Source organism: Elephas maximus, chromosome 19 (assembly GCF_024166365.1).
Source record: "Elephas maximus indicus isolate mEleMax1 chromosome 19, mEleMax1 primary haplotype, whole genome shotgun sequence".
NCBI classification, from domain to species: Eukaryota; Metazoa; Chordata; class Mammalia; order Proboscidea; family Elephantidae; genus Elephas; species Elephas maximus.
This window is the reverse complement of record NC_064837.1, coordinates 10967418-10994513: the sequence shown is the minus strand read 5'-3', so window position 1 is coordinate 10994513 and position 27096 is coordinate 10967418. Positions and strand designations below refer to the sequence as shown.

General features: G+C 46.1%; 1 protein-coding gene across 24 annotated transcripts in view; it reads left to right on the top strand.

The window, feature by feature from the left end:
- The window catches only part of USP43 (ubiquitin specific peptidase 43), a 191584-nt gene that overhangs the window by 29872 nt on the left and 134616 nt on the right, over positions 1-27096 (top strand). For all 24 annotated transcript variants that reach the window (XR_007514248.1, XR_007514246.1, XR_007514250.1 and 21 more), the window contains 7 exons: positions 6311-6403; positions 8830-8965; positions 11065-11200; positions 12448-12562; positions 15578-15689; positions 25514-25617; positions 26431-26508. Coding sequence is in view for 7 of the 24 variants with exons in the window: in XM_049861515.1 (XP_049717472.1) it covers positions 6311-6403; positions 8830-8965; positions 11065-11200; positions 12448-12562; positions 15578-15689; positions 25514-25617; positions 26431-26508 (774 nt within the window). In the remaining 17 variants the exon portion in view is untranslated. The remainder of the gene's footprint in view (positions 1-6310; positions 6404-8829; positions 8966-11064; positions 11201-12447; positions 12563-15577; positions 15690-25513; positions 25618-26430; positions 26509-27096) is intronic.

Sequence of the window (27096 nt, the reverse complement as noted above, 5' to 3'; positions counted from 1 at the left end):
TCTTCTAGAATTCATTTACAGCCATTTATTTCCACACTTCTTGTCCACTTATTTTGGAGATTTGTATTCTTTGTGTTTGAAAAGGAGGTCACTCAAAATTGCCCAGAAACTGATTTAGGATTTATATTATATTCAATAATCACCAATAAAATAAATAGGATGTGATCACTGTCTTCGAGGGTGATTGTTTATGTAGGAAGACCAAATATTCTCTGAAACGCTTTGGAAGAAGACCAGAGTTGCTTTTCACTGGAGCAGAAAATCCACACCCTTGATGTTCTCTTGCTCTGCTCCATCAGACAGGAGGACCATGAAGAAATAGCCAGAACGACCAGGGGTACCCAGTTTCTATCCTTGGTTGCTTAGAATATTAAGTTATGGAAATTTCTTCTAAAGGACCCCAAATTTCACTGTTGTACCTGAAGAAAGGCCCAGGTGTTTCCTGAGGGGTGTGATAACAAACTATGAAGTATGAATACAGGACACCGAGATATCATGGCTACTGTATTAGTTTTCCTAGGGCTGCCATAACAAAGCACCACAAACTGGGTGCTTTAAAACAACAAAAACTTATTCTCTTGAAGTTCTAGAGGCTAGAGGTCTGAAATCCAGGTGTTGACAGAGCCACACTCCCTCTGAAAGCTGTCATCTTTCTCTGCCTTGTCCAGGTTCTGGTAGCCCCAAGTGTTCCTTGACTTGTGGCAGGGTAGCCCAATCTGTCTGTGTCTCCACATGGCCATCCTCTGTGTTTGTCTCTATATCTCTTCTATTCCTAGAAGGACACCAGCCATATTGGATTAGGGTTCATCTTCATCTTAATTAATCACATTTGCAAAGACACTATTTCCAAATAAGTTCACATTCACACGTACCAGGGGTTAGGACTTGAACTTATCTTTTAAACCAAACCCGTCTCCATCAAGTTGATTCTGACTCATAGTGACCCTGTGAGACAGAGTAGAACTGCCCCTTAGAGTTTCCAAGGAATACCTGATGGATTCAAACTGCTGACCTTTTGGTTAGCAACCATAGCTCTTAACCACTACGCCACCAGGGTTTCCAAACATATCTTTTAGGGGGGTCAAAATTCAACCCTAATAGCTATCAACCTTCTGTAGCCACGAAGGCTTCTCGTAGGGCATCTGTGTTATCTTGAGGCGCTGAAAGCAGAGGTTACTAGAAACAATTAAGGAAACAGAGGAAAAGAAAAATAGAGGAAGAGAAAGAAGAAAATCCAGAAGGGAAAGGTGGACATAAGGGGGGCATGCTAGAGATTAGGGAAAGGTCTCCAATAGTTGCCACTGGGTAGAATTCATTTGGTTTGTTGTAAAATAAGTTCACTCCTCTACTCACACTCTTCTCTGCCCTTTTCTCCTTTCATCCACACAAACTCTCTCCCCCTTTCTGTCATCCAAGTGTTTAGGTGCCTGCTATTGTGTTTGGTACAGTGGTTACAGTGAGGGGCAAAGCTCCCTGTCCGTGAGAGAGAAATACTGAGCAAATATGTATTCACTGATTATGTAGATATTTAATTCATGCCTGCTGTGTGCCAGGTAGAGTCTCTGGGTGGTGCGAACAGTTGTGCTTGGCTGCTAACTGAAAGGTTGGAGGTTAGAGTCCACCCCGAGGCACTACAGAAGAAAGTCCTGGCAGTCTCCTTCTGAAAAATCAGCTGTTGAAAACCCTGTAGAGCACAGGTGTGCTCAGATGTAACGTGGGTCACCATGAGTAAGTCAGTGTTGACTCAGTAGCACATGGTTTGCTTTATGTGCCAGGTACATTTCTAGGTGCTGGGAGTTGAGCTGTGACCAAGACCCAGTGCCTGTTCTCAAGGAGCTCACATTCTGTTGGGGGAGGTGTTAGATAATACACAGGTAAATAAACAACTTGTGATCGTGATAAGGGAAATGATAGGGAGTCACTTAGGAGGTGGGGGAGGCAGCCAACCCTAGATAAGGTGGTCAGGGAAGGCTTCTTTTCACAGGGGACATTTGAGCTGAGTGACAAGGTGTCAACCACTCACTCAAACCAGCTGGGGACAGAGAATTCCAGGCAGAGGAAACAGCAAAGGTGAAGGCCCTAAGGTGGGAATAATCTTGGCCGGATCAAGGAGCAGAAAGGCCATCGTAGCTGCCAGGCAGCGAGTGGATAGGAGATGAGGCTGGACAGGAAGGCAGGACCTGGTGGCCAGACTGAAATTCAGTCCATGGGTAAGGAGTGTGGATTGTAGCCTAACTGGCACCAAAAGCCGTTGGAAAGTTTAAAGCAGGTGCTGTCTATCAGCTGGTTACTCTGGTTGTTATGGGAAGAATAGAAGCAGGAGCAGTAGTGGAGATGCAGAAAGGGAATGCCGAAGCTGGGGTGGTTCAGTGGTCTTACCCTCCATGCGAGAGACAGGAGGTCTGGTGGTACAGTGGTTAAGAGCTTGGCTGCTAACCAAAAAGTTGTCAGTTCAAATCCACCAGCTGCTCCTTGGAAACCCTATGGGGCAATTCTCCTCTGTCCTATAGGGTCACGGTGAGTTGGACTCGACAGCGATGGGTTTTTTTGAATGCAAGAGACCTGAGTTGGATTCTTGGCCAATGCACTTCATACGTAGCCACCGCTCATCCCTCAGTGGAGGCCTGTGTATTATTACGATGCAGAACGGATTTCAGTGGAGCTTCCAGACTAAGACTAGGAAGAAAGGCTTGGTCATCTGGTTCTGAAAATCAGCCAGTGAAAACCCTCTGGATCACGATGGCCCAATCCCTAAGTGATCACTGGGATGCAGTGTTTTGTTCCGTTGTGCATTGAGGCGAGGACCAAGTCGATGGCAGCTAAATCAGAAGAAAGACTGATGGTGGCTAGTCCAGAGGGGGTGTAAAGGTGGGGAGAATGGATGGGTTCCGCATGTGTTTTGGTTGTGGATTCAACAGGACTTACTAATGGGTTCAGGGAATGGGGTAGAGGGACTGAGGGAAGACCAGAGCCTAGGGTGACATCTGGGTTTTTCTGTAATAACTGCTGAGCTCTTATGTGCATATTACAGGTACCTGACTCAGTGTGGGGCGAATCAGGCAGGGGTGGAGGTGACATTTGAGCAGATCAGGTTCTAAGGGCTACAAGTGCCGTTTGGGTAGCTTTCTCCCCCGTAGGCTGATGACTATGAGGTGAGATGTTCATACCACAAACGGGCTGGTGACAGCTCAAAACACCTGCTTCGTGCCTGACAGTCTAGTAGAGGAAAAAGCAAGTCCCCGTACCCATCTAATTGGGGCTCTTGAAGTCCGAGCAGTGACTTTCCGTAGCAGCCGCTGGGGCCCAGCCCCAAGTTATGCTCATGAGCTGTGGTACCTGCAGCTCTGGCTGTTCTTTGGCTTCCTGGCCACTGAGGAGGGCTTGCCCGGGATGGGAAGTCGCTCAGGTACCATGAAATCATGGCGTTGAGACATGGCAGTGCTATCATAGCCTAATTTAGGGCTTCTGCTCATTGAGGTTCTCCTTCCTCCATCCCTTCTCCCCTTTTTAGGGGGCCGGGTTTCTTTCTTTCTTTTTTTTAATTGTTAAAAAATATGTATACTACAACATCTGCCACTTCAACATTTTTCAGGTATACAGTTTTGTGGTATCAGTTGTGTTAATTGTGTTGTGTGACCATCACCCATGGGGGGCTGGGTTTTTGATTTTGGTTGGAAAGAAGGAAGATTACTAGTATGCGCTGGAGGTTGTAGACCTTTGGAATAAACGTTAGTTATTCTATTTGGTTATTACTTCAACCTAGAAACATCTGTTACGTTGGACTTATGGCTAGAGGAGGGAGAGTGTGTGTGTGTGCGTGGGTATTTCAGTTCTTCGTGTAATTAGTAGCCTTTGTTCATGGAAAGTGTAACTTGTGGTCCCTGTTGCAGGCAGTGTTTTCTTTTAGGCAGAATATATTTTTGATCAGTCACTGGAAAAGGACATTGTGTTTGGTAAAGCAAGGGCCAGCGCAAACCAGGGAGATCATCCGTGAGACGGACTGACACAGTAGCTGCAACGATGAGCTCAAACACGCCAAGGATCGTGAAGGTGGCGCAGGACTGGGCACCATTTTGTGTGTCATGCGTGGGGTCACCGTGAGTTGGAGCCGACTCGACGGTGACTCACAACAATGTGTTTTTGAAGGCTTTCTTAGGGCACGTCAAGGAAAGGTGAACCCTTGTTTCCGTGTTGTCATGATGACCGTCATTCACCTGGATACCCGTTCCCCTGTCTGGTGAGCAGGTAAAGGCATTCAGCAGCTCTGGAAGGTCAGAACGGCATAACGGGCAGCATCAAAACCTGGGGCCCATTTCTGGGTGTTTGCAACTGGTGGAAAGCAAATAGCAGTACTCAGTCTGGCAGCAGCCGACTGGATTCGCTTTGTAACAGATACGATTTGATAAGGAGAATGCCTTAGAAAAGTGGGCAAGGGCAGTGGGGTGATTTTCTTCCCCTTTCTCTGGTGAGAACTTGGTTGTCCATGTTCTGGAGGGCACAGTTAGGATGCAAGGACCTCCCAGGTTTGGACTACTGCTGTAGCCAGGTAACATCCGGCGTTTTCTGTGTAAGTGAAGCTGTTTCTCCTTCCACTTCCTGATCTGTTGATCACACTCACTCTGAGAAACAGGTAACCCTTCACATTCTTTGTGTGGTTTATATTACGAAAACAGTACATTCTCTAAACATGAAATTAGATCACTCTGTTTTTTTTTTCTGGAGTCTCTGAGTAGTGCAGATGGTTAGCATGCTGGGCTACAGACTGAAAGGCTGGAGGTTCACGTCCACCCAGAGGTGCCTCAGAAGAAAGGCCTGGCAATCTACTTGTGAAAAATCAGCCATTAAAAACCCTACGGAGCACATTCTATTCTGACACACATAGAGTCGCCATGAGTCTAATATATGTTAAAGTAAGGGAGTATAGAGGATACAAATAACTGTGTGTATATTACGCTGAAAAAGAAGTGACCCTTCACTTCCTTATATAAGATTCTGCAGGAATGATGACGAACCTGGACTCTAGAGCCTGGGCCTAGCTCTGTCACTTAAACGCTGTGTGTCCTTGGGCAAGTTACTTAACTTCGTTGTGCCTCAATATTCTCCTCTGTAAAATGGGGATAATCAGAGTACCTACCCCCATAAGGTTGTTATGGGTGATAAATGGGTTTATGTATGTATAGCCAGGAAACCCTGGTGGCGTAGTGGCTAAGTGTTACAGCTGCTAACTGAGAGGTTGGCAGTTCAAACCTGCCAAGCGCTCCTTGGAAACTCTATGGGGCAGTTCTACTCTGTCCTATAGGGTCGCTATGAGTCTGAATCGACTCGACGGCAGTGGGTTTTTTTGGGTATGCATAGCCTTCAGAACAATGCCCATACTTAGTAAACACTGTTTAAGTGTTAGCGATTATTAACCAGTTGCCTTCAAGTCAGTTCTAGCAACTACTGTTGGCTGCTATTTTCTGAACTTGGTTGTTTCTGCATCTGTCTGTACAGTAAGGAAACTGAACTGCTTCAGTGGTTCTCCGTCTTGGCGGAAGGCTAGAACAGCCTGGGAGCTTTTAAAAATGCTAATGCCTGGGCCCCAACACAGCCCAGTGGAAACAGAATCTCTGGGAATAGGGCCTGGACATCTGCATTTTTACAAGGCTTCCTGTATGATTCTGGGGCACAGTTGTGCTGTGAACCAGGGAAGTATATAAATGGGCCTGAGATCCCTTCCAGCTTGAAAGCTGGCCTGCGTACTTCTGTTTGGAGGGGTGGAAGCTCCCTTCCCGTTCTCAGTGCGCTGACGTTGTCGTTCGTTGCCATCGAGTTGGCTGCGGCTCACGGTGAACGTTGCCTGGTCCTGCGCCGTGTGTGTGATTGTTGCTATGCTGGAGTCCGTTACTGCGGCTGTTGTGTCAGTCCGTCTCATCCAAGGCCAGCTTTCCAATTTACCAGCCATGATGTCCTTTTCTAGCAATTGGTCTTTCCTGATGATGCGTCCAAAGTAAGCAAGTCGGTCTTCCTATTCTCGCTTCTGAGGACCCTTCTGGTTGTAATTTCTTTTAAGACCCACCTGTTTGTTCTTCTGGCAGTCCAAGATATACCCACTATTTTTTGCCAGTGCCATAACTGAAATGTGACAGTTCTTCTGTCTTTCTTATTCATGGTCCGTTTTTCACATGCATATGAGGTGATCGAAAACATGGCTTGGGTCAGACATACCTTAGTCATCAAAATGACATCTTTGCTTTTCAAAACTTTAAAGAGGTCTTTTGCAGCACTACGAAGTGTGATTAAACTTTAATCTCTTTCTTTTCCCTCACAGATCTTCCTTGACCTGCCCCCACTGCCTGAAACAGAGCAACACCTTCGACCCTTTCCTGTGTGTGTCACTACCCATCCCCTTACGCCAGACCAGGTATGTGAGTGTCACAGCACGCCCAGAGAGCTTGGCCTTGTGAGTGCTCCTTACGGGGGACCTTCCGCCCAGAGAGCCCGGTTTCGTGCGTGCCCCTTACTGGGAACCTTCCGTCCAGAGAGCTCCACTTTGTGCGTGCTCATTACTGGGAACCTTCCACCCAGAGAGCTCCACTTTGTGCGTGCTCATTACTGGGAACCTTCCAGCTTGGCAGCTGCAGTGTTTGCTCTTTTGCTTCTCAGCCAGCATTTCTCAAGAAATTAGTCTTGTAGCCGGGTAACATTGTGAATTAAAGTGAAAGGTTACTGTGTCCCTTCTTAGCTGAGAAAGGAGATATAGACAGATTGGTTTTGTTGTTCAGCACCGTTGCCAGGCTTGCGTCTTTGGCCCGTTCAGGAACTGGCACTGGCCAGTTAGGATCACTTGGTCAGACGGGGGCAAACCAGAGAAAATCTGTTGCCACCTGATTTTCCCGGCTTTATTTTAAAATCTTTTTCTTCTTTGTGGGCTGTAGGAAACAGATTTCTTTAAGGTGCAAAGAAAAGGAAAAGGGTTGGGGGAGATTGAGAAAAGAAAAGAGGAGGTGGGGTTGGGTGAGAGACGTGGGGGCTTGGGTCTCTAAAATCAGGGAGCCTGTAGAAGCCCAGGTCTTAGCAAGGACCGTTCAGGCAACTGGCCAATGTCAATGTCATGAAATTCTAGTGAGTTCTTATCCTATATGAAGTACCTTCACTGGCATTAAGATAAAGGCATTTCCTCTTTCTACCACCCATCTGTCAGTTTGTTGTACTGTCGTGGCTTGTGTGTTGCTATGATGCTAGAAACTATGCCATCAGTATTTCAAATACCAGCATGGTCACCCATGGTGGACAGGTTTGAGTGAAGCATTCAGACTAAGACTAGGAAGAAAGGCCTGGTGATCTGAAAATTATCAAGTGAAAGCCCTGTGGATCAGAACAGAATATTGTCTAGCTGCACTCAGACGTACCAATGGTCATGAAGGTGGTGTAGGCCCAGGCGGTATTTTGTTCTGTTGCCTATAGTGTTGCCATGAGTTGGACTCGAGCTGATGGCAGCTAACAACAGTAACGACAACAACATTTCTTCTTCATGTTGCGATACACAACCCAGGAGACAATGGCTTACCCCAGCCCTCCTTCTCCCTCCCTCTCTCACTGCTGTCTGTTGCGGTCAGACCGGTCACTTTCACTTCTGTCCTGCATGGCTGGTGTCCTGGTAACTAGCCTCCTTGTCGGAGGTACTTCCCATCTCCATCAATACCATGTCTCTTGTCCTCTACCCACTGAAATCCTGGATTTTTAGGATGTAGCTGAGGACCTGACATCTTCATAAAGCCTTACTTGGCAACTTAACTCTTTCTGCTCTGAAATCCTGTGCTACTGATTGTCGAAGCCACAAATGTAACACTGGCTCGGACTGTCATCATCACTGCCATCTCAGATAATGTCTCCTGATCGACGTGCCCTAAGATTCCGGACTTGATGCAGAACAGTACAGTGGTTAGGCTCACTGGTGCTGGAGCCAGACCACCTGGGATGAAATCCCAGCCCTACCAATGAGCTATATGACTTGTACAGTTTCTTAACCTCTCTGTGCTTCAGTTTCCTCATCTGTAAATAAGGAGACTGGTAGTACCTACTTCAGAGGGTTGGTTGGGGTGAGGATTGGATGAGTGTATCTAAAGTATTTAGAACGGTGCCTGCTTAGCGCCATGGAGAACAGGAGAAACCGTAGCTGGAGCAGTGAGCCTTGGTGTGCTGGTGGAGTTAGTAGGAAGTGGAACTAGAAAAATTGGGGGCAAAATGGCTATGTTCCCATGTCATTGTTAGGTGCTGTCGAGTTGATTGCAACTCCTCGTAACTCCATGTGACAGAGCAGTAGAACTACCCCATAGAGTTTCCTAGTAATCTTTATGGAAGCTCTTTCTCTATTGGAGCTGCTGGGTGTGTTCAAATTGCCAGCCTTTCAGTTAGCAGCAGGTGCTTAACCGTTGCACCACCAGGGCTCAGTGCCCAGGGAGGATTTCAGTAAGGAGAGCATCATTAAAGGCGTTGGATTGTACTGGAAGCAGCAGCCTGACTGTTTTACATTGGCTTCTCCTTAAGATTATCAATTTGTCAAATTGATCCTTGAGATTGTAGATCTGTATGGTGATTCTTAATCAAGTATTCCCCCCCTCCACTTTTTTTTTTTTAACTCACTGGTAAAGCACAGGCACTCCCCGCTGTGACCCTGGGAAGTTTGTCTCTCCACTGCCACCTGGTGACAGTATACCTAAGGTGCAGGGTCCCAACCAGGAAGCCAAGATCAGCCCAAGTGCTGAATTCAGCCCAGTGTCAGTGCTGTTGGTTTTGGGACAGTTCTTGTCAGTTCTCTAAGGCTGTGGCCCTCTTCCTATTTTCCAGATTCTTGAGCGTCACCTTGGCCTTCCCATCTAAGAGCCAGCGGTTCCTGCGGGTTGGCCTGGCTGTGCCGATCCTTAGCACGGTGGCAGCCTTGAGGAAGATGGTTGCAGACGAAGGCAACGTCCTTGCAGACGAGGTGTGGTGCAATTACACTTCCATGGGGGCTGGTCACTGGATGATGGCATGTTTACTGGGCCAGCCATCTAGGTTGTTAGGCTAATGAGTGACTCCAGGTGACTGTAGTGTGACTCACGGGTTTCTGTTTGATTAGTGTCTGGGGCCTGTGATGACTGGGCCTTGGCCTCTCCCTACATTACACAGAATGACCAGAAAAGGACACTTTTGTCTTCCGAGAAAGTGGTGATAATTGTGATCATTCTAATAACAGCTGCCCATCAGTAGTGCTCGCTGTGTGACTATTCCTTGAACTTTATATTCCTAGCCGATTTCATCCTCACAGCCACCCTGTGAAACAGATACTACAATTATCCTCATTTTACCAATGAGGGAAAAGGAGGCACTGAGAAGTTAAGTGACTTGCCCAAGGTCACACAGCTGCTAAGCTGCTGAGGCAAGATTTGGGTATAGATGGCTTGATTTCAGAGCCTAAGCTACTATGCTGCATTTTCACTCCTGAGAAGCAGACCAGGACCCTCAAGGGAGGGCAAATGAGATACGAGGAACTACTGAGGAAGCTGAGGGTGCTCAGCATGACAGAGGAGACTTCTTTCTTTTTAAAGGGGCCTTGGTGATAGGATGGAAACCCTGGTGGTGGTGTGGTTAAGTGCTGCAGCTGCTAACCTAAAGGTCGGCAGTTCGAATCCACCAGGTGCTCCTTGGAAACTCTGTGGGGCAGTTCTACTCTGTCCTATAGGGTCGCTATGAGTCAGAATCGACTCGATGACAGCGGGTTTGTTTTTTTTGTTTTTTTGGTGATAGGATGGATTCACTGTGACTCTAGGGGACAGAACTCATAGCAGGGCCCCCCACTATGGGTGAGGGAAGGGGTTCTAATTGCCATTCAGTTACTTGGGAGCTTTCTGACCTTAGACAAAGTGATTGAACCTCTATTTCTTTAACTATAAAATGGAAAGAGTCATTTTCCTGACTATCTCATGGGATATTTTTAAGTTAAAAAAAAAATTTTTTTTATTAAGGTTTACCACATAAATAAAGTTTAATATATCTTAAAACTGTATAGTCTTGAATTTCACGTATACCTACATCTGTGTAAGTACCATGGGTATCAAGCATTTCCGTCACCTCAGCAGGCTCCTTGCTGCCCCCACCCAGTCCACTCCTCTGACCTGTACCATCACCTCCTAGACTCTTTCTGAGCATCAGATGGAAAAATCTTCATGTATATTGCTTTGTAAACTCCAAAGTACAGGGACCTGTGGAGAGAGACAGAGTGGGACAGTGGGTAAGGGCACTTGGGAAAAATGGCAGTAATAAAAGATCAAAATGAGGACGTCTGAGAGAGGTCAAGTTTAAATAATGGAGTAGAAGGACATTGAGGGATCCGAGAGGTAAAATGTGTTTGTTGGAGTCCCTGCGTGGTGCAAGTGGTTAAGCATTAAGCAAAAGGTTGGAGGTTCAAACCCACCCAGAGGTGCCTTGGACGACAGGCCTGGTAATCTGCTTCTGAAAGGTCACACCCTTGAAAACCCTGTTCTACTCTGCATGCATGGGGTTGCCGATAGTTGGAATTGACTCATTCCATGAGAACTGACAACAGTAACACCTGTTTGTTCAGGGAGATATTTGGCTGGAACTTAGAATCTATTTTGATATTTTGTTTTCTTTAACTGGCAAGTTTATTCCACTTATTAACTATGAGCCCTGGTGGCATAGTGGTTAAGAGCTCAGCTGCTAACCAAAATGGTTGGCAGTTCAAATCCACCAGCTGCTCCTTGGAAACTCTACGGGGCAGTTCTACTCCGTCCTATAGGTTTGCTATGAGTTGGAACTGACTCCACGGCACTTAACAACAACTGTGATCACAGTTTCTTTTCCCTTCTCCTTCCAACACTTAGATGATACTCCATTGTCGCAGTTGACATGTCTTTGATCAATCTGTTGTACCTACTGTGTGTCATTAGTAAAACCGAGTAAGCAATTAGTCAAAACGAAGGAAAGGGCAAAGAGGGCTGTAAGACTGTCAGTCACTTTCAGATTTCTTGTTTGCCAAGTTCTCTGAGAAATCAAGGGGGAAAATGACCCTTCTCCTTCCAGGTGATCTTGGTTGAACTGCATCCCAGTGGATTCCATCGGTCCTTCTTTGATGACGATGACTTGAACAGCATTGCAGAGGGAGATAACGTGTATGCTTTCCACTGTCCTTCGTCACCTGGCCAGGGGAGACGCTCAGGTACAGTAGTGCTCTGCATCGTTCTGTGGGGATATTGTGAGTTACAGGTTTGAGAGAGCACTCATTGAGGGCTAAGGTATAAGACATGTACTATGTTTTTTTCCCCCTAATATTTGGTGTAGAGACAATTGTATTAAAACTTAATTCAACTAAAATATCATACAAGGATTCCCAAACCTTGGAGGGTATCAGAATCACTTGGCTGGCTTGTTAAAGCAGATTGCTGGGCTCCACCCGTGAAGTTTCTGGTTTGGTGCGTCTGGCACAGGGTCCAGACGTTTGCATGTTGACCAAGTTCCCAGGTGATGCTGATGCTGCCGGTTCTGGGGACCAGACTTGAAGAATCACTGTGGTGTAGGTGCGGGGTAATCTCTGTCTTCGGTGCTGTTACGCTTCAAGGTCTGTGCTTTGAATAAAAGTCTTACAAATTTGGTCAGTAGATACAAAAGTGGAAGTTAGTGACTTTTTGCTAATAGTTCACTTCCAAATGCCAGCTTTCTCTAAGCTTTGGATTAGCTAAAGTGGTCCATTTCTGACAGTCTTTCCTTGCTGGTCAGTATACATCTTGGACCAATTAACCAGTCAGGGAGACCCATGTTTAAAGGGTCCTGTGCCAGCATTATCAAATTCCCCAGATGACTCCTGTGCCCTGGCCCCGTACCCTCAGCCAGCCTGGGTAACAGCCTGCGGAAACTGGACGTCTTCAGTTGCCCCAAGTCTACGGGGAGGCTCAGGGCCCGGAATCTGTAACTAGACATGACTGACCCTGGTTACACGATAACCTCAGTTCACATTCTGTCACGGGGGCGAAATTTCAGAACTGACGGGGAATTGAGGGTAGTCCATTTCCCCTACTTCTTTAGCGGAACAATCCTCACCTTCTGTGTACTACTTCTGTTGACTTTTTAAAAGAGTGGCTGCTCTGGGGCTCTCTGATCCAGGCAAAAAAGCAACCAAAACCGTTTTGGAGTATTTGTCAGATCGGCTTTGCAAAGTGTTCATTAAATCCCTGCCCTTATTGCGAAAGGATGGACTGAACGCAACTGCAGATTTACCACCCTTTGTGTGATTTTTGTACGCAGGTGACCCAGGTGCCAGACCCTTCTTGTGTCCTTTCCTGAAGCCCTCTAGTGTTGTCTCACTGGTGGTTTAGAGATGCTCAAAGAGAAAGAGGGGTTAGAGAGACTGAGGTTCTGACCCAGCGAACAGATGCTTTAAGAATGCAAACGCAACTCTCTGTCTTCCAGTTCATCCGTCGGGTCTGCCGGTCTCCCCCCGCTTGGCAGCCCGTGAAGGTCAGCGAGGCAACAAGGTGCTGATCCTCTGTTGTAACGTGGTGGGGTCAGGGCAGCAGGCTAGCAGGTATGTGTAGCTCATGCTTTTTATTATCTTTCTTTAAATGTGAAATCAGAGATTTGTTGACATGTACTTGGGATTCTGTCTAGACCAAGACCCAGTGCCATCGAGTCGATTCCGACTCATAGCCACCCTATAGGACAGAGTAGAACTGTCCCATAGAGTTTCCAAGGAGCGCCTGGTGGATTCAAACTGCCGACCCTTTGGTTAGCAGCTGTAGCACTTAATCACTACGCCACCAGGGTTTCCATTCTGTCTAGAGTGATTCTAATTTGATAAAATGAAACGTATATTCCCAAGTGAGGGCAGTAGTAGTTCAGCGGTGGAACTCTTGCCTTCCACGCGGGAGACCTGTGTTCAATTCCCAGCTGAGGTACCTCACACACAGCCATCACCCTTCTGTCGTTAGTGGCTTGTGTGTTGCTGTGATGCTGGACAGGTTTCAGCAGAGCTTCCAGACTGAGGATGGGCTAGGAAGAAAGGCCTGGCAATCTACTTCTGAAAATCAGCCAATGAAAACCCTGTGGATCACAGTGGTCTGATCTGATCTCGGTCATGGGGATGGCACAGGGAGGCATTTTGTTCCATCGTGCATGGGGTCACCAGGAGTTGGGGGGCTACTTGATGGTAGCTAACAACATATTCCCAAGGAATAAGCTAGGAATAGGGTGTGGAGTACTTCCTGATCAGGAGGGTCAAAAATACCTACCTTAAGCAGACAGCTGACATCATCCTTAAAAATTAAACATTGGAGGTTTTCCTGTTAATTGCGGGAAGCAAGGTTCCTGCTCTCATCACTATTGTTTTGTGTTTATATTTATGATATAAAACATAATTTTTATACTCTGTCGTTTACAATGTGATATAAGGGTATAACAAGACAAGGAAAAAGGAGCTTGCTCTAAGGAAAGAGGGGATAAAATTGTCGGTATTTGTAGATTATATGATTGTCTAGAAAACCAAGGACTGGAAAGTGATTAGAACCAATGAAAGAGTTCAGGAAAGTGACTGGTTACATTACAAATGTACAAAGCCAGGTAACTTTCTTGTAAAGGTAGAATTCCAATAAAAAGTTTTAGATTGACAAAATGTTTCTGAAATTTATCTGAAACCATAAACTGGTAAGAATACTCAGAAAATATGGGGGTGGGGGGAGGGATGAGGGATTGTACTATTAAAACAGAATAAAGTTTTAATTATTGTAATATTGTGATACAGTCAGAGAATATACAATTAAATCAAGGGAACAGAATAGGTCAAACTATATGTAAATTTTTATCCTATGATAAAAATGGTGCTTCATACCACTAGGGAATGAATGCATTATTTAATAAGCGAGACTGGGTAACTGATGTTTTTCTTACTCCCACCATAAATTCTCATATATAAATTCCGGGTTGGTTGGAGAGAGAATTACAAAAAGGAAACCTTAAAATAACTTACTGAAGCCAATATAAGGGAATATTTATGTCTTTGGGTAGGGGCCTGTTTTAATACCTAAGGCAAGGAGCTATAAAGGAAAAAATTAAATGTATTTAAAATATCAAATTTGAAACTAGAGGCAAATTTGAAAGGCAGAGGACAAGTGTAAAAAATACTTACACCATGCGACAGGTGAAGAAATGAGACCTATTATATAAAACCTAGCTCTCTCAAATGATTAAGGGACAAACACTCTTAGTAACGTGAGCCACAGGGATTAACAACAGCTCACGGAAGAAATGGAAGCAGACGTTAACATAGTCTGCCTCATCAGTAGTGGAAGAATTTCTGATTGCAATAGCAAGATACCATTCTTAACCTTTGAGATTGTCAAAGAGTTTTTGAAAATTGGCGATACTCATTCTGGGCAAGAGGCCAGGGAATCGGGTATTGACCTCACTGGTAAGTTGGTATGACTTTTCCGGAGGACAGTTTGGGAAGAAATAGCCTTAAAAATTTGGCCTTGCAGTTCTACTTCTGCAAATTTATCCTGAAGAAGTACTTGGTCAGATGCACCCAAAGATATAGGTACAAGAATATATGAAGCTCCTGAAATCAACAAGCATTGTTTAAATAAAAACTTTGAAGTCACCTGCATGCCTGTCAATAGAGGGTTAGTTAAATAAACTGATCCGTCCACACAATGAACGCCCAGTGACCTCCCTGGTACAGACACCCCGCCTCGTGTTTGAGCTGTGTGTGACCAAAGTTTACCCAACAGTTTCACATTCTTACCTCATGTGTGGCCAGGGCACAGTGAGTGGCTCGGTGGTCTGTCCAGAGTTGCCCGTGGCAGAGCTAGGATTGACAGCCACGCTCACAAATAGTGTTCTTGGCTCTGCTACCTCCCTGCTGGATGCTTATGAATCTGGGATATTGAAAATATGCCCAGTTATGAAAATATTCCTGAGACACAAAACTGACAAGGATGTCAGCTGGACTGGGTTCCCTCTGGGTTTATCTGTGCCTTGCTTTCCTCTGGTTCCATCGTGCTTTTATTCTACTCTCTGCTGTAGCCAGCTGCCATTGAGTCAACTCCCGACTCGTGATGGCCCCGTTTGTCCGAGTAGAACTGTACTCCATAGGGTTTTCAGGTTTTGTGTCTTTGGGCCTTTATTTACATCCTAATGTCTCCTTTTCAGAGCCCCTGGGTGGTGCAAACGCTTAAACACTTGACTTCTAGCCGAAAAGTTTGGTGGTTTGACCCATCAGAAGCACCTCAGAAGACGGGCCTGGTGATCTGCCTCCCAAAGGTCACAGCCTTGAAAACCCTATGGAGCGGTTCTACTCTGTACACATGGGGTCGCCGTGAGTCAGTCGACTCGATGGCAGCTGGTCTCCATGTGTAACGAGGACTGTGTGACCTGGGTGTATGGTTGGCAGTTGCACTGAGCACCTACTGTGTACGAAGCCTTGTATTTCGTGCTGAACTCCTCCATCATCCAACTGAGGAGCCCGTGAGCTGAGCAAACACTCACGACTGTCTGATATTTTTGGTTTTTCCTTTACTGAAATGACCTGTTTTCCTTGGGTTTTCAGGTTTGGGCCACCTTTCCTGGTAAGGGAAGACAGAGGCATTTCCTGGCCCCAGCTCCAGCAGTGTATTCTCAGTAAAGTCTGCTATCTCATGAAGAGGGAGGCCCCCCTGCAGGTCAGTGCGTGTGTGTGGCGTGTGTGCGTGTGTGCGTGTGTGCATGTGGCTTGTGTGCCGTGTGTGTGTGTGTGTGTGGCGTGTGTGTGTGTATGGTGCGTGTATGTGAAGGGGTAGGGGTGGGGATTCCAGGCGTAGCTTATGAGGGAGAAGAATTTGCTGTTAATGAGAGGGCCCCCATCGGCTCATAAAACAAGTTTAATTTATGCTCTGGGAAGTAACCATTTTACGACCCGTAGTATTTTACTCTCTGTGACATTACGGAATGCCTTTCATGGGACAGAGCTTTTTCTTTTTAAATCTTTCAAAACACTCTTGGGTTAACGACTGGGGTTTACGTAGTTAACTCTCAGTTTTGTATATTTACGGCTTTTCATAGTTTTTTCTCAAGGATAGCATATTGTAATAAATGGTAACATATTTGGATCAAAAATTGCAAGGGGCTAAGGTACAAATTTTTGTGAAAAAATGAAATTGATCATTATACCCCAATATAAAAGTCTAGGTACTAAAATAATATCGTCCAGTTTTCGAAAAGCTGAGATGAAACTCAAAGGAAGACACCTCTTTGCCTTGTTCATTTATTTATTCGTAGATTGATAGTCTCTTAATAATAATAAAAAAATACATCCTGAAATCATTACTTTTAGCCCTATAGTATCAGAAACAATTCGGATGTTTGCTTGACAGAGGAGATGTTGAATTTTTTGGGAACAGTCCAATAGGATCTGAATTTTGTTTTCCCCAAGCAGTAGGGTCCCTGGGGGGCACAAACGATTTGTGCTTGACTACTAACCTAAAGGTTGGCAGCTCGAACCTAACCATCAGCACCATGGGAGAAAGTCCTGGCCATCTGCTTCCATGAAAATTAAAGCCAAGGAAACTTCATGGAGCAGTTCTACTCTGTAACACGTAGGGCTGCCATGAGTCAGAATCGATCAACAGCCATCGTTTTTTTTTTTTTTTTGTATTAGTAAGAGCTTTGCATTTGGGGGATATACCAAACTTATTTCGGAGATTAATCCTCACAATTAGTTCCTTCCTGCTCAGGGAAAACCATATGTTTGATTCAGTATGTATACCACATATCACTTCGTTAAACGCTTTGCCACCTTTATCTCTGAAGGATTCTGCTATGTCCTGCACAGCATATCTGTCAGAGTGCCAGAATTAGAAATCCTCACTTCTTCGCAAGTAGGTCAGGGTATCTAGTAATAGCTTCTACATCCTGCAGCCCTTGTGCCCCTGATTGTTGAAACTGGATAAAACCACCTTCATGTGAACACGCAGCTCAGCTGTCCTTGATCTTCACCTGCTCTAAAAATGGCATGGCAGCAGCGTAGTCGTCGTCAGACCTCTTCGTTGAACTTTACAAGGGAGAAGAATCAAGGTTATTAGCCCAAGGCTGATTCCTACGAGGCAGAGGTCAGAAATGCCACCTCTCTCCAACCTTGTTACCAACTCTGACACCAACCGTCCCTCCCATGGCACTCTCTACTTCTCTGCTGGGTTCAATTATTCATTGCAGTGGCCACACAGAACTCACAGACCGCACTCACAGTTATGGGGTTTATTCGGGAAGTAACAGGTTACAATTCAGGATCAGAAACGGCTCAGGATACAGTTCTTCTATCAGGACAGCCTCTTCTCAGCTGTGCCCACAGGCATGCCTCTCTCTGGCTTTTGGCCCCTCAGCCCCATGGGCCAGCCTCTGCCCTGCTCTGGCAAGTGTTACAAAGCTCTTTAGCTCCACCAGTAAGTGCCCAGAAGCACCCCACTCCACCATTGCCCAATTTTTTCCACGGCTAGGAAGACAGCATGCAGCTCAGCCCATTGAGCTGACCTGTTCTTACCTTCCTTAATCAGGGTCTTTCCAACTCCTGGTCTGAATGCTGCAGCTTTCCACATCAGATGTTGTCCACCTGCCCTGGGACTGCCATCCATGAACCAAGCAGCCTTCCACTAGTCAGCAGAAAGTGGTTCCCAGGGCACTGTCCATGTGGCAGTGGGCTCTGACAGCTTCTCGGGTGATTCTAGGGTAGGACCTATGGGAAAGAGGCTACCTGCTCGTGGATATGGCAGCGGGTGCCTCCCTGCATTCCCCCAGTAGCTTGTTCTTGTATCGACCATTTCCATTTTATTATAGAAATATTTTGGGCACTGCCTTCCTTATTGGAGTGTTTCTCTGACATCACCCAAGACATTATGGTTATTTCAGGTTTCATAATAATTTTATGTCCTTCTGCCATTGAGGCAGTCTCAATCAAAACCCAACAGCAGGCAAGTGATTGTCTTTCAAATGGCACGTGCCGTGATGCAGCACCTGGAAACTTTCTAGTCCAGAATCTCAGTGGTCACCGTAGGGCAGCATTCTCAGGTTTTTGCCATAAACTCCAGTCTTTTTAAGGACGTGTGGCAGACACCTCCAAAATCATGTCTGAATGTGGATTGTAAGAGCCTAAAGGCGGGGAGAGTGAGACCGCTTTGTGTACTTCAGACATAGCCTGCTGTGGCTCTGGCCCCCTGAGTGGTTTTATGGATGGGGGCCGAGCAGTATTCCCAAATGTGGAATATGTGTTCTCTAAAATCCAAATAAACCAATCAAACACCAGTCAAACATTGGGCCTCCTGCTTAGTCTTGGGGGTAGGTAGTGACAACAGCTTATCCTTGCTTGCCTGTGGAACATTGTGGGTGGCTTTTGCCCAAGTTATACCCAGGAATTTTACCATTTGGGCAGTGCCCAGGATCTATGCTGAATTTATTAACCAGCCTTTGTTGGTCAGGAAACTCTGGTGGTGTACTGGTTAAGTGCTACGGCTGCTAACCAAGAGGTCGGCAGTTCAAATCTGCCAGGTGCTCCTTGGAAACTCTATGGGGCAGTTCTACTCTGTCCTATAGGGTCCCTATGAGTCGAAATCAACTCGACGGCAGCGGGTTGGGCTTTTTTGGGGTTTTCGTTGGTCATGTGGGCCATCACTGTATTCAAATCAGCCCTAGCCTGTTCTCCAGTGTTTGATACTAACATAATATCATCAATATAATGTGTTATCACACTTGAGATCTGCACCAAGTCCAATTTTCTTCTAACCATACAATGACAGTAAGCCAGTGAATTCAAGTAACTTTGTGGCAATACAGTGAAAGTAAAGTGGGATCCTTCCCACTTAAAAGCAAACTGCAGCTGGCTCTTTTCCAAGATTGGGATTAAGAAAAAGGCATTTGCAAGCTCAATAACTGAGTACCAGTCTCCTTTAGCCTGCTGTATTTTCTGCACCGTTGATACCATGTCTGGAACAGCTGAAGCAACAGGTGGTACTACTTTATTTAGCCCTCGATAGTCTACTGTCAGCCTCTGTGAGCCATCTGCATTTTTTTTTTTTTTTTTATACAGGGGTTGCTAAACACAGAATTTGTTGGCACCAACACTCCAGCCTTTAGCATGTTGTTAATCAAAGCAGTAATCTCCTTTTGTTCACCTGGTATCCTTACTGTTAACAACCTGCATGGGTTTGGGCAATTCTACTGGTTCCCATTTAGCATGTCCAATCAATACTGGCCTAAGGGCAGACTTCCGTGCCTTCAGTTTTACAATATCACGTAGAAGGAGTGTTCCCCAATTAGACATAATATCCACACCAATAATATATTCAGGTAAGGGAGATGCAACTACTTCATACAAGATCTGTTTAAATCTTCTAATTCTCATCCAGACTTTCACTTTAGTCCCATCAACCATTGTATCCCCCAATCCCTCCAGTCTAACCTTAGGCCCCTTCAAAACTTTATAGATTATAGTACAATAATCAATACTGGAATTGGAATTACAGTACATTAGGCTCCTGTGTCCAGGAACCTCAAGAAGGTCTCTTGCCCACTTCCGGGCCACTCACCCCACGCATGCATGTGGCCTCAGGTCCCCTGCTGGGGGCTGGACCAAAAACCCTGGCCCCCTGGTTAATCCTTATCTTGATTGACTAAGCCTCTGCTTCAAATGATCCCAGGTGGGACTTCCCATCACTAAATTCTTCCTGACTAGGGTGAATAGAATGGACCTATTTAGGCCTCTTTCTTTTTTTTTTTTAACGTTGGGTGACCAGCAGGCGCTTCCATTGGTCCACCCAGCCTCCTATAGTGCTGCATTAGAGCCTTTGTCTCAACTCCATCAATGTCTGCTGTATTCACCCCATTTCCTAGTAACCACTTAAAAACCTCTGTCCTGCTGGGGTAAGTTCTTTCCCTTGCCTCTGCATTTCTCCAATGAATCACCCTCATGTTTCTCACATCTGGAAGACCCATGCGGAGAAGCTGGGCCAGCACATTCAACCAGGTTTCTTGGATTGTTGCTTTGTTCTGCAGCAGCAAGGTTACATGGGGTGCCCCTGTATAGGAGGGGCTCCCTTGATTACGGTATCTGCCACGACCTGTGTAAGGGACGTGCTCGTTGGATGAATATCCTAATCACCCAAAGCCAGCCCAGCATGGCTTGCGTAAGCACATCAACTGCTTCTTTTGGAATGTTCTATTGGGTGTTTAGAGTGGAAGAGGGGCGGTTTCCCTTCTTAGGGTACACAAATCTCACTGTAAATTTTATTCAGTCCACCAGGCTGGCCGTCCACATCGGGTTAACCTGCTGTGTAACTAGATCCTGAATCATCATTCCTGACTGTTCCATAGTGAGCTGTGGGTCTTGAATCAACCCAAACATACTCTTCCACATTCTGCAGCATTCAAAACTAAAGATAAACCAAAAAAACCAAACCCAGTGCCGTCGAGTAGATTCCGACTCATAGCGACCCTATACGACAGAGTAGAACTGCCCCACAGAGTTTCCAAGGAGCGCTTAACCACTATGCCACCAGGGTTTCCAAAACTAAAGACACTACCCCTAAATTAGTCACCCTCACAACGCATGTTAATAATGGTTCCTCAGGAAGCTGAAAATAGCGATCGACAAATTGAAGCAACTCCTTTACACTATACACCACCCCGGGTTTCTGTAGTTTCTTGGTTTTTCCTGTTCCCCTCCTGGACTACCTTCTTGGTGGCCAGCAGTGGTGGGGGTACTTCCTGTTGATTTTTCCTTTCTGGGTTGGCCTCAGAGACTAAACTGGACTGGATCCGGGCTTGGTTCAGTGCTCCGCTTTGCCCCTACAGTCTTTTTCCCTGCCATTGCTGCTATTACTGATAACAGAAACCAAGGAATTGTGTGTCTGGCCCTTTCCTTATCACTCTGTGTTTCCACATTCATCCAACTAGCCAGTTGCTCAGGAGTTAGATCCACCACTCCTACTTCCATGAATAGCCTTTGCCTTGCTTAACTGATGGCAACGTCACAGCTGCGTTCATCCATGGGTGTTTTTCATCCCATCCAGAAACCTAAGGTTTCTCCTTCTCCCATTTATCCACCTTTTTCCAAAACCACATATTCCAGCAAGTCTGGGCTGTTGTAGTGAATCCCGTCATTCTGACACCAACTAAATGAATAATTTCTTTTATAAGGATCAGCACCAAGCTGGTTTCTGTGAGGCAGAGGCTAAGGATGTTCTAAATGTTCAACTTTTCCAGATTGCTGTCCCACTCCATCGTCCTAGTGTCAGCTACTTCCCTTCCCCTCAGTCCTCTCCTTCTGATGTTTGGGCTCTATAGTTCACTGCAATGTCTCACAGACCTCATGCACTATACTTACAGGTAAGTGGTTTGTTAGGGAAGTAACAGGGTACAATTCACAATCAGGAATGACTCAGGATAGAGTTCTTCAATCAGAACAGTTTGTCATCAGCCGTGCGGGAAGGTAGGCCTCTCCCTCTGGCACTTGCTTTGGGCGGGAACCCTGCCCTGCTCTGACAAGTGTTACAAAGCTCTTTAGCTCTGCCAATAAGTGCTGCAGGGGCACCTCACTGTGCCAGTAAGCCTTGGCCGGAAACTGCTCAGCTCTCTCGCCCCGAGGGTCAGCACACCCACTGTAACTGTCTTGCTCCATGGGCCAGGAAACCCACTCTTCTGTCTTATGCTGGTCTTCTGGCTCTGTTGTTTTGCCACGGCTTCTCGCCGTCTTGCGCCATCTCCAGTGTTGCAGCTCTCTTTCTGTCTTCTGGGTCTAGGAGGCTCTCAGTGCAGGGACCCAGCGTCCAAAGGACGCACTCTACTTCTGCCTCTTCTCCGTGGTGGCAGTGAGGTCCCCCCTTTTCACCTCTGGGATAGCCTGACAGCCTGGCAAAACTGACCAGTCCCCTCACTAGGGTTCCATATACCTTACTTGCATGGTCCTACCCTGCAGGGTTCCATGAACCTTATTTGCATTATTAGTAAGCTATCCAATACCCTTGGTGTGCACAGGCACCTTATTTGCATAGTCCCATCTAATCATCGTGTGGGAGTCACAAAGATTGTGGCTAGCTAGAAGGGCCATGTTAAGTAAATCACTGCACTGCACCTGCTCATATCCATGCACCTTCACCTCCATACCTCTATATTCATTTTTATTTTAGAATTTGATCAGGCAATCACTGGGGGCAGCAAAAGTCTAATACAGGCAACTTCCATCCTGGCACTAGATGCTTTCCGACAGACCCATTGGCAAATGTGTGGTTGGGCATGATTTTCCTTAGGAAAACGAAAAAAAGGCTCGTTGCTGTCAAGGCGATTCCAACTCATGGCGACCCCATATGTTACAGAGTAGAACTGCTCCATAGGGTTTTCTTGGATGTAACCTTTATGGAATTAGACCGCCAGGCCCTTCTTCTGCAGCACCACTGGGTGGGTTGGTATCCCCAAAAAACCCAATGCCATCGTGCCACCCAGGGATCTTCCTTAGGAATAATGTGTTCTAAATGGCTGTGAGCTTCCCAGCTAGCCCACCTGTTTAGCCTATAATGCTTTTCTTGTTGTTAGTTGCCATCCAGTTGATTCTGATGGAGACCCCTTGGATACAGAGTAGAACTGCGCCCCAGGGGATTTTCAATGGCTGTGACCATTCGGAAGTAGATCGCCAGGCCTTTGCTTCTGAGGCGCCTCTGCGTGATTTTGAACCGCCAACTTTTTTGCTAATAGTTAAGCACTTAACAGTTTGCACTACCCAGGGACTCCTTTTCGTAGTATATTAAGTACTGGCTCAATAGGATAAAAGTTGGAGAAGAACATATCCAGAATTCTTAACACTGGAACTGAAGAGATTAAAAGTGGTGAATGTGTGTCGAAGGCTCTGAAACAGATTTCTGTAGCCAATAATAGAAGACGGGAAATTTCTTGTACAAATCATAGACATTTTGCGGAATTAATTTACATGCGTTATAAAAAAAAAGATTTGTCATCAGCAAAAATGTTTGAGGGTCTAGGCCAGCACTGGATCTTACCCTGCATGGAGGGAAGGCTGCCTCCATGCAGTTGTTGGTGTCTGATTATGCACACCTGTGTCGTCTGAACACTGGGGCTCTGATGTAGGGATGACAGAAGGAAAAGGTTTCCCCAGATCTAAGTAATATTCTCCCTCTCTTCAGTGGCCACCTTTGAACCAAAGCCCCCTGAAGTCAGCCATTGATTTTCTCTTTGTCCAAGCTATAGATCAACAAGTCCCCTGGGTGGTACAGACCTTTCTGTGCTTGGCTACTAATCAAAAGGTTAGGAGTTCAAACCCATCCAGCAGTTCATGGAAGTGTAGCCTGGCAATCTGCGTCTGTAAAGATTACGGCCAAGAAAACCCTATGGAGACCACATGAACCACGGCGTCCACTAGCCTGAGACCAGAAGAACTAGATGGTGCCCGGCTACCGATACCGACTGCTCTGATTGGGATTCTAGTAGAAGGTCCTGGACAGAGTGGGAGAAGAATGTAGAACAAAATTCAAATTCATAAAAAAGATCACACTTAACTGGTCTGGCAGAAACTGGTAGAACCCCTGAGACCATGGCTCTTAGATACTCTTCAACCCTGGAATTGAACCCACTCCTGGAGATCACCTTTCAGGCAAACAGTAGACAGGCCTAGAAGGTGAACAGTAACACCCGTGAGAAACATGCTCCTGAAAACGATCAATCATAACAGACCAAAAAGGCAGCATTTGCCCAAAAACAAAGTTCGGAAGGCAGGAAGGGGCAGGAAAGACGGGCAAATGGAAATGGGGAACTCAGGGAAGAAGTGGGTGGAGTGCTGTCACGTTGAGGGTATTGCAACTATGTCATGAAGCAAAATGTGTATAAATTATTGAATGGGAAATGAATTTACTTTGTAAACTTTCACCCAAACTACAATAACATGTTCAGAAAAAAAGAAAACTCTATGGGGCTCAGTTCCACTCTGTAACCCATGGGATCACCATGAGTTGGAATCAACTCAACAGCAGTGGATTTTTTTTTTTTTTAAATAGTCTAGTTAGAAACTGAACGCTTCGAAGGCCAGAGTAGCAGGGGTGGGGGTTTGGGGACTATCGTCTCAGGGGACATCTAGGTCAGTTGGTATAATAAAATCTAGTAAGAAAACATGGTTCATCCCACCTTGGTGAGTGGTATCTGGGGCTTTAAACGCTAGCAGGCAGCCATCTAAGATGCTTCAATTGGTCTCAACCCACCTGGAGCAAAGGAGAATGAAGAACACAAAGACACAAGGTAAACATGAGTCCAGGAGACAGAAAGGGCCACATAAATCAGAGACTGCATCAGCCTGAGACCAGAACTAGATGGTGCCCAGCTACCACTGATGACTGTCCTGACAGGGAACACAACAGAGAATCCCTGATGAGAGCAGGAGAGCAGTGGGATGCAGACCTCAAATTCTCATAAAAAGACCAGACTTAATGGTCTGAGAGTGGAAGGACCCCAGAGGTCATCGTCCTCAGACCTTCTGTTAGCCCAAGACTGGAACCATTCCCAAAGCCAACTCTTCAGACAGGGATTGGACTGGACTATAAGATAGAAAATGATACTGGTGAGGAGTGAGCTTCTTGGCTCAAGTAGACACGTGAGACTATGTGCAGCTCGTGTCTGAAGGGGAGATTAGAAGGCAGAGGGGGACAGAAGCTGGCTGAATGGACATGGGGAATGCAGGGTAGAGAGAAGGAATGTGCTGTCTCACTAGGGGGATAGCAACTAGGAGTACATGGCAAGGTGTATATAAATTTTTGTATGAGAGACTGACTTGATTTGTAAACTCACTTAAAGCACAATACAAAAAAAAAAAAAAGGTCCAGTTAGACATACAAACTCTTTGAGCTTCACACTCAGGACTGTCTACAGCCTGGTTCTGATTTACCTTACTGACCTCACGTCCTGCTGCTCCCCTGCCCACCTGGTCTGCCCACCACCAAAGGACTCAGAGCTCGCTCTCTCTTTTTTGGATCATTCTGTCTTCCCAGGGCCTGTTCCTCTTTCCTGGAATTATAGTGCTTTCCTCTTCCCCTAAGTTCAACCTATCTTTCATCATTATTATTATTTTTTAAGTAAGAATTTCTGCCTTTTACCTTTGTCAGATTTTGGAAGAAAATTTTATTTTTTTCCAGTTGTAGCCAAGGTCATCAGTGACAACTTTAGTATCTGTCCCAGTTAAACACTTGTTGTTTGAACTTACTGTGTTCATTTTTGGGGGGGAGAAGTTTCATGTATTAAACATAGCATTAGATCACACATTAAAAGATGTAGTATGGATATTTTTTAAAAACAAAGCATTTCATTTGTCTTGTTTTTGAATACCAGTTCTTAAGAGAATATTCAAAATAGACTATAGAAAAAAAAAAGATACATGGTTGAGTAGTTTATGTGCCACTTGGAGTCTTGATTTAAGGCAGTGTAGGCACTACAGGATGACCCCTTTCCTCTGTTCCTGTCTTGGCAGAACCTGGGGGTGCCGTTCTCCATCCGGGTCGTGGGGCTCTCCCTGGCCTGCAGTTACTTATCACCGCAGGACGGTCGGCCCCTCTGTCACTGGGCCGTTGACAGGTAAGTGGTACACCAGATTCAGTTAGAGCATGAAGGTGTCCTTATTATATGAGTATGAGGCTTTGAGGCTATGTGTTAATAAATACATAAACATACAAAAATGTGTATGACTTTGAGGCGGCGTATCAATAGGTACAATATATACCTGACTTTGAGGCAGTGTGTTAATGAAATTGATCACAGTGTTAGCTGCTCTTGATCACTTGCCTCGCCGGTGACAACCATCATGTTACATGCATTTACACATGCTGAGTTTTCAACCGTTACGTCTAGACAGACACACTTCAAGGATGCTCTGCACAGCTGCTAGTGGGTGCTGCTTTAGCACCAGGTGGAGGGGGATGAGCAACTCGGTTTAGGCCTTGCCCGTGTTGGGTATTTGTGTAGGACGTTCAAGTAGGTAGCTGGGGCTGCCTTGGGAGATTTGACCTGTATCCCTACAGTCACCCAAGTCCTCAGAGCTTGAAAGCTTCCAAGGGAGTGAGGGGAGAGGACTGTGAGGCTGTTTTAGGACCAAGCCTTCAGCAGACTCAGCAGCTACACAGGCTTGGCCAGTACTGTATCTAAGTGGCAGTTTTGCTCTATACATTAATCTTCTCCAATTGGAGGCTTCCTCCCTCCTTCCATTGTGAAAATGGAGGATTTGGGATCTTGTCTCTTTCTTTACGTCAAGATACCTGATTTTGGCTTATGGCCCATTTGTGTATTTCTGGTTGGAAGACCAGTCCTGGGGCTGGAGGCAGACTGTTGGGCCTGTAGAGCTGTGGGCAGGACGCTCTCTGTTTCCTGATGGCTTCCTTGCTCTCTGCTCAGGGCTCTGCACCTTAGGAGGCCGGGCGGCCCCCCACACGTGAAGCTGGCGGTGGAATGGGATAGCTGTGCTAAGGAGCGGTGAGTTAACTGAACTGCCTCCAGCAGAGGGAAGACAGGCCTTGCCTCCACAGATCGGTCTTCCCTGAACCCAGCGTGAGTGTAAGGCAGTGTGCACGCGTTTCTGATACAGTGCACGCCATTCCTTGAGAAACCCTGGGGAGAGTGACGGTGGTGGTGGTGGTGTTCACAGTGGTGGTGGTGTTCGCAGTGGCGGTAACAGTTATGGAGCTCTACCCTGTGCCGGGCGCTGCTCCGAGCACTTCCAGCGTTACCGTTAGTGCCATCAGGTTGGCCTCAACTCATGGCGGCCCCACACACAACTGAATGACATGCTGCCTGATGCTGTGCCATCCCGATGATTGGCTGCAGATGGGACTGTTGTGACCCGTGGGACTTTCACTGGCTGACTTTCAGGAGTAGATTGCCGGGCCTTTCTTTCTCATCTGTCTTAGTCGGGAACCTCTGCTGAAACTTGTTCAGCATCAGAACTCGCAAGTCTCCACTGATAGATGGGCGGTGGCTGCACATAAAGTACATTGGCCGGGAATCAAACCCGGGTCTCCCACGTCAAAGGCGAGAATTCTACCACTGGGCCACCATCGCCCT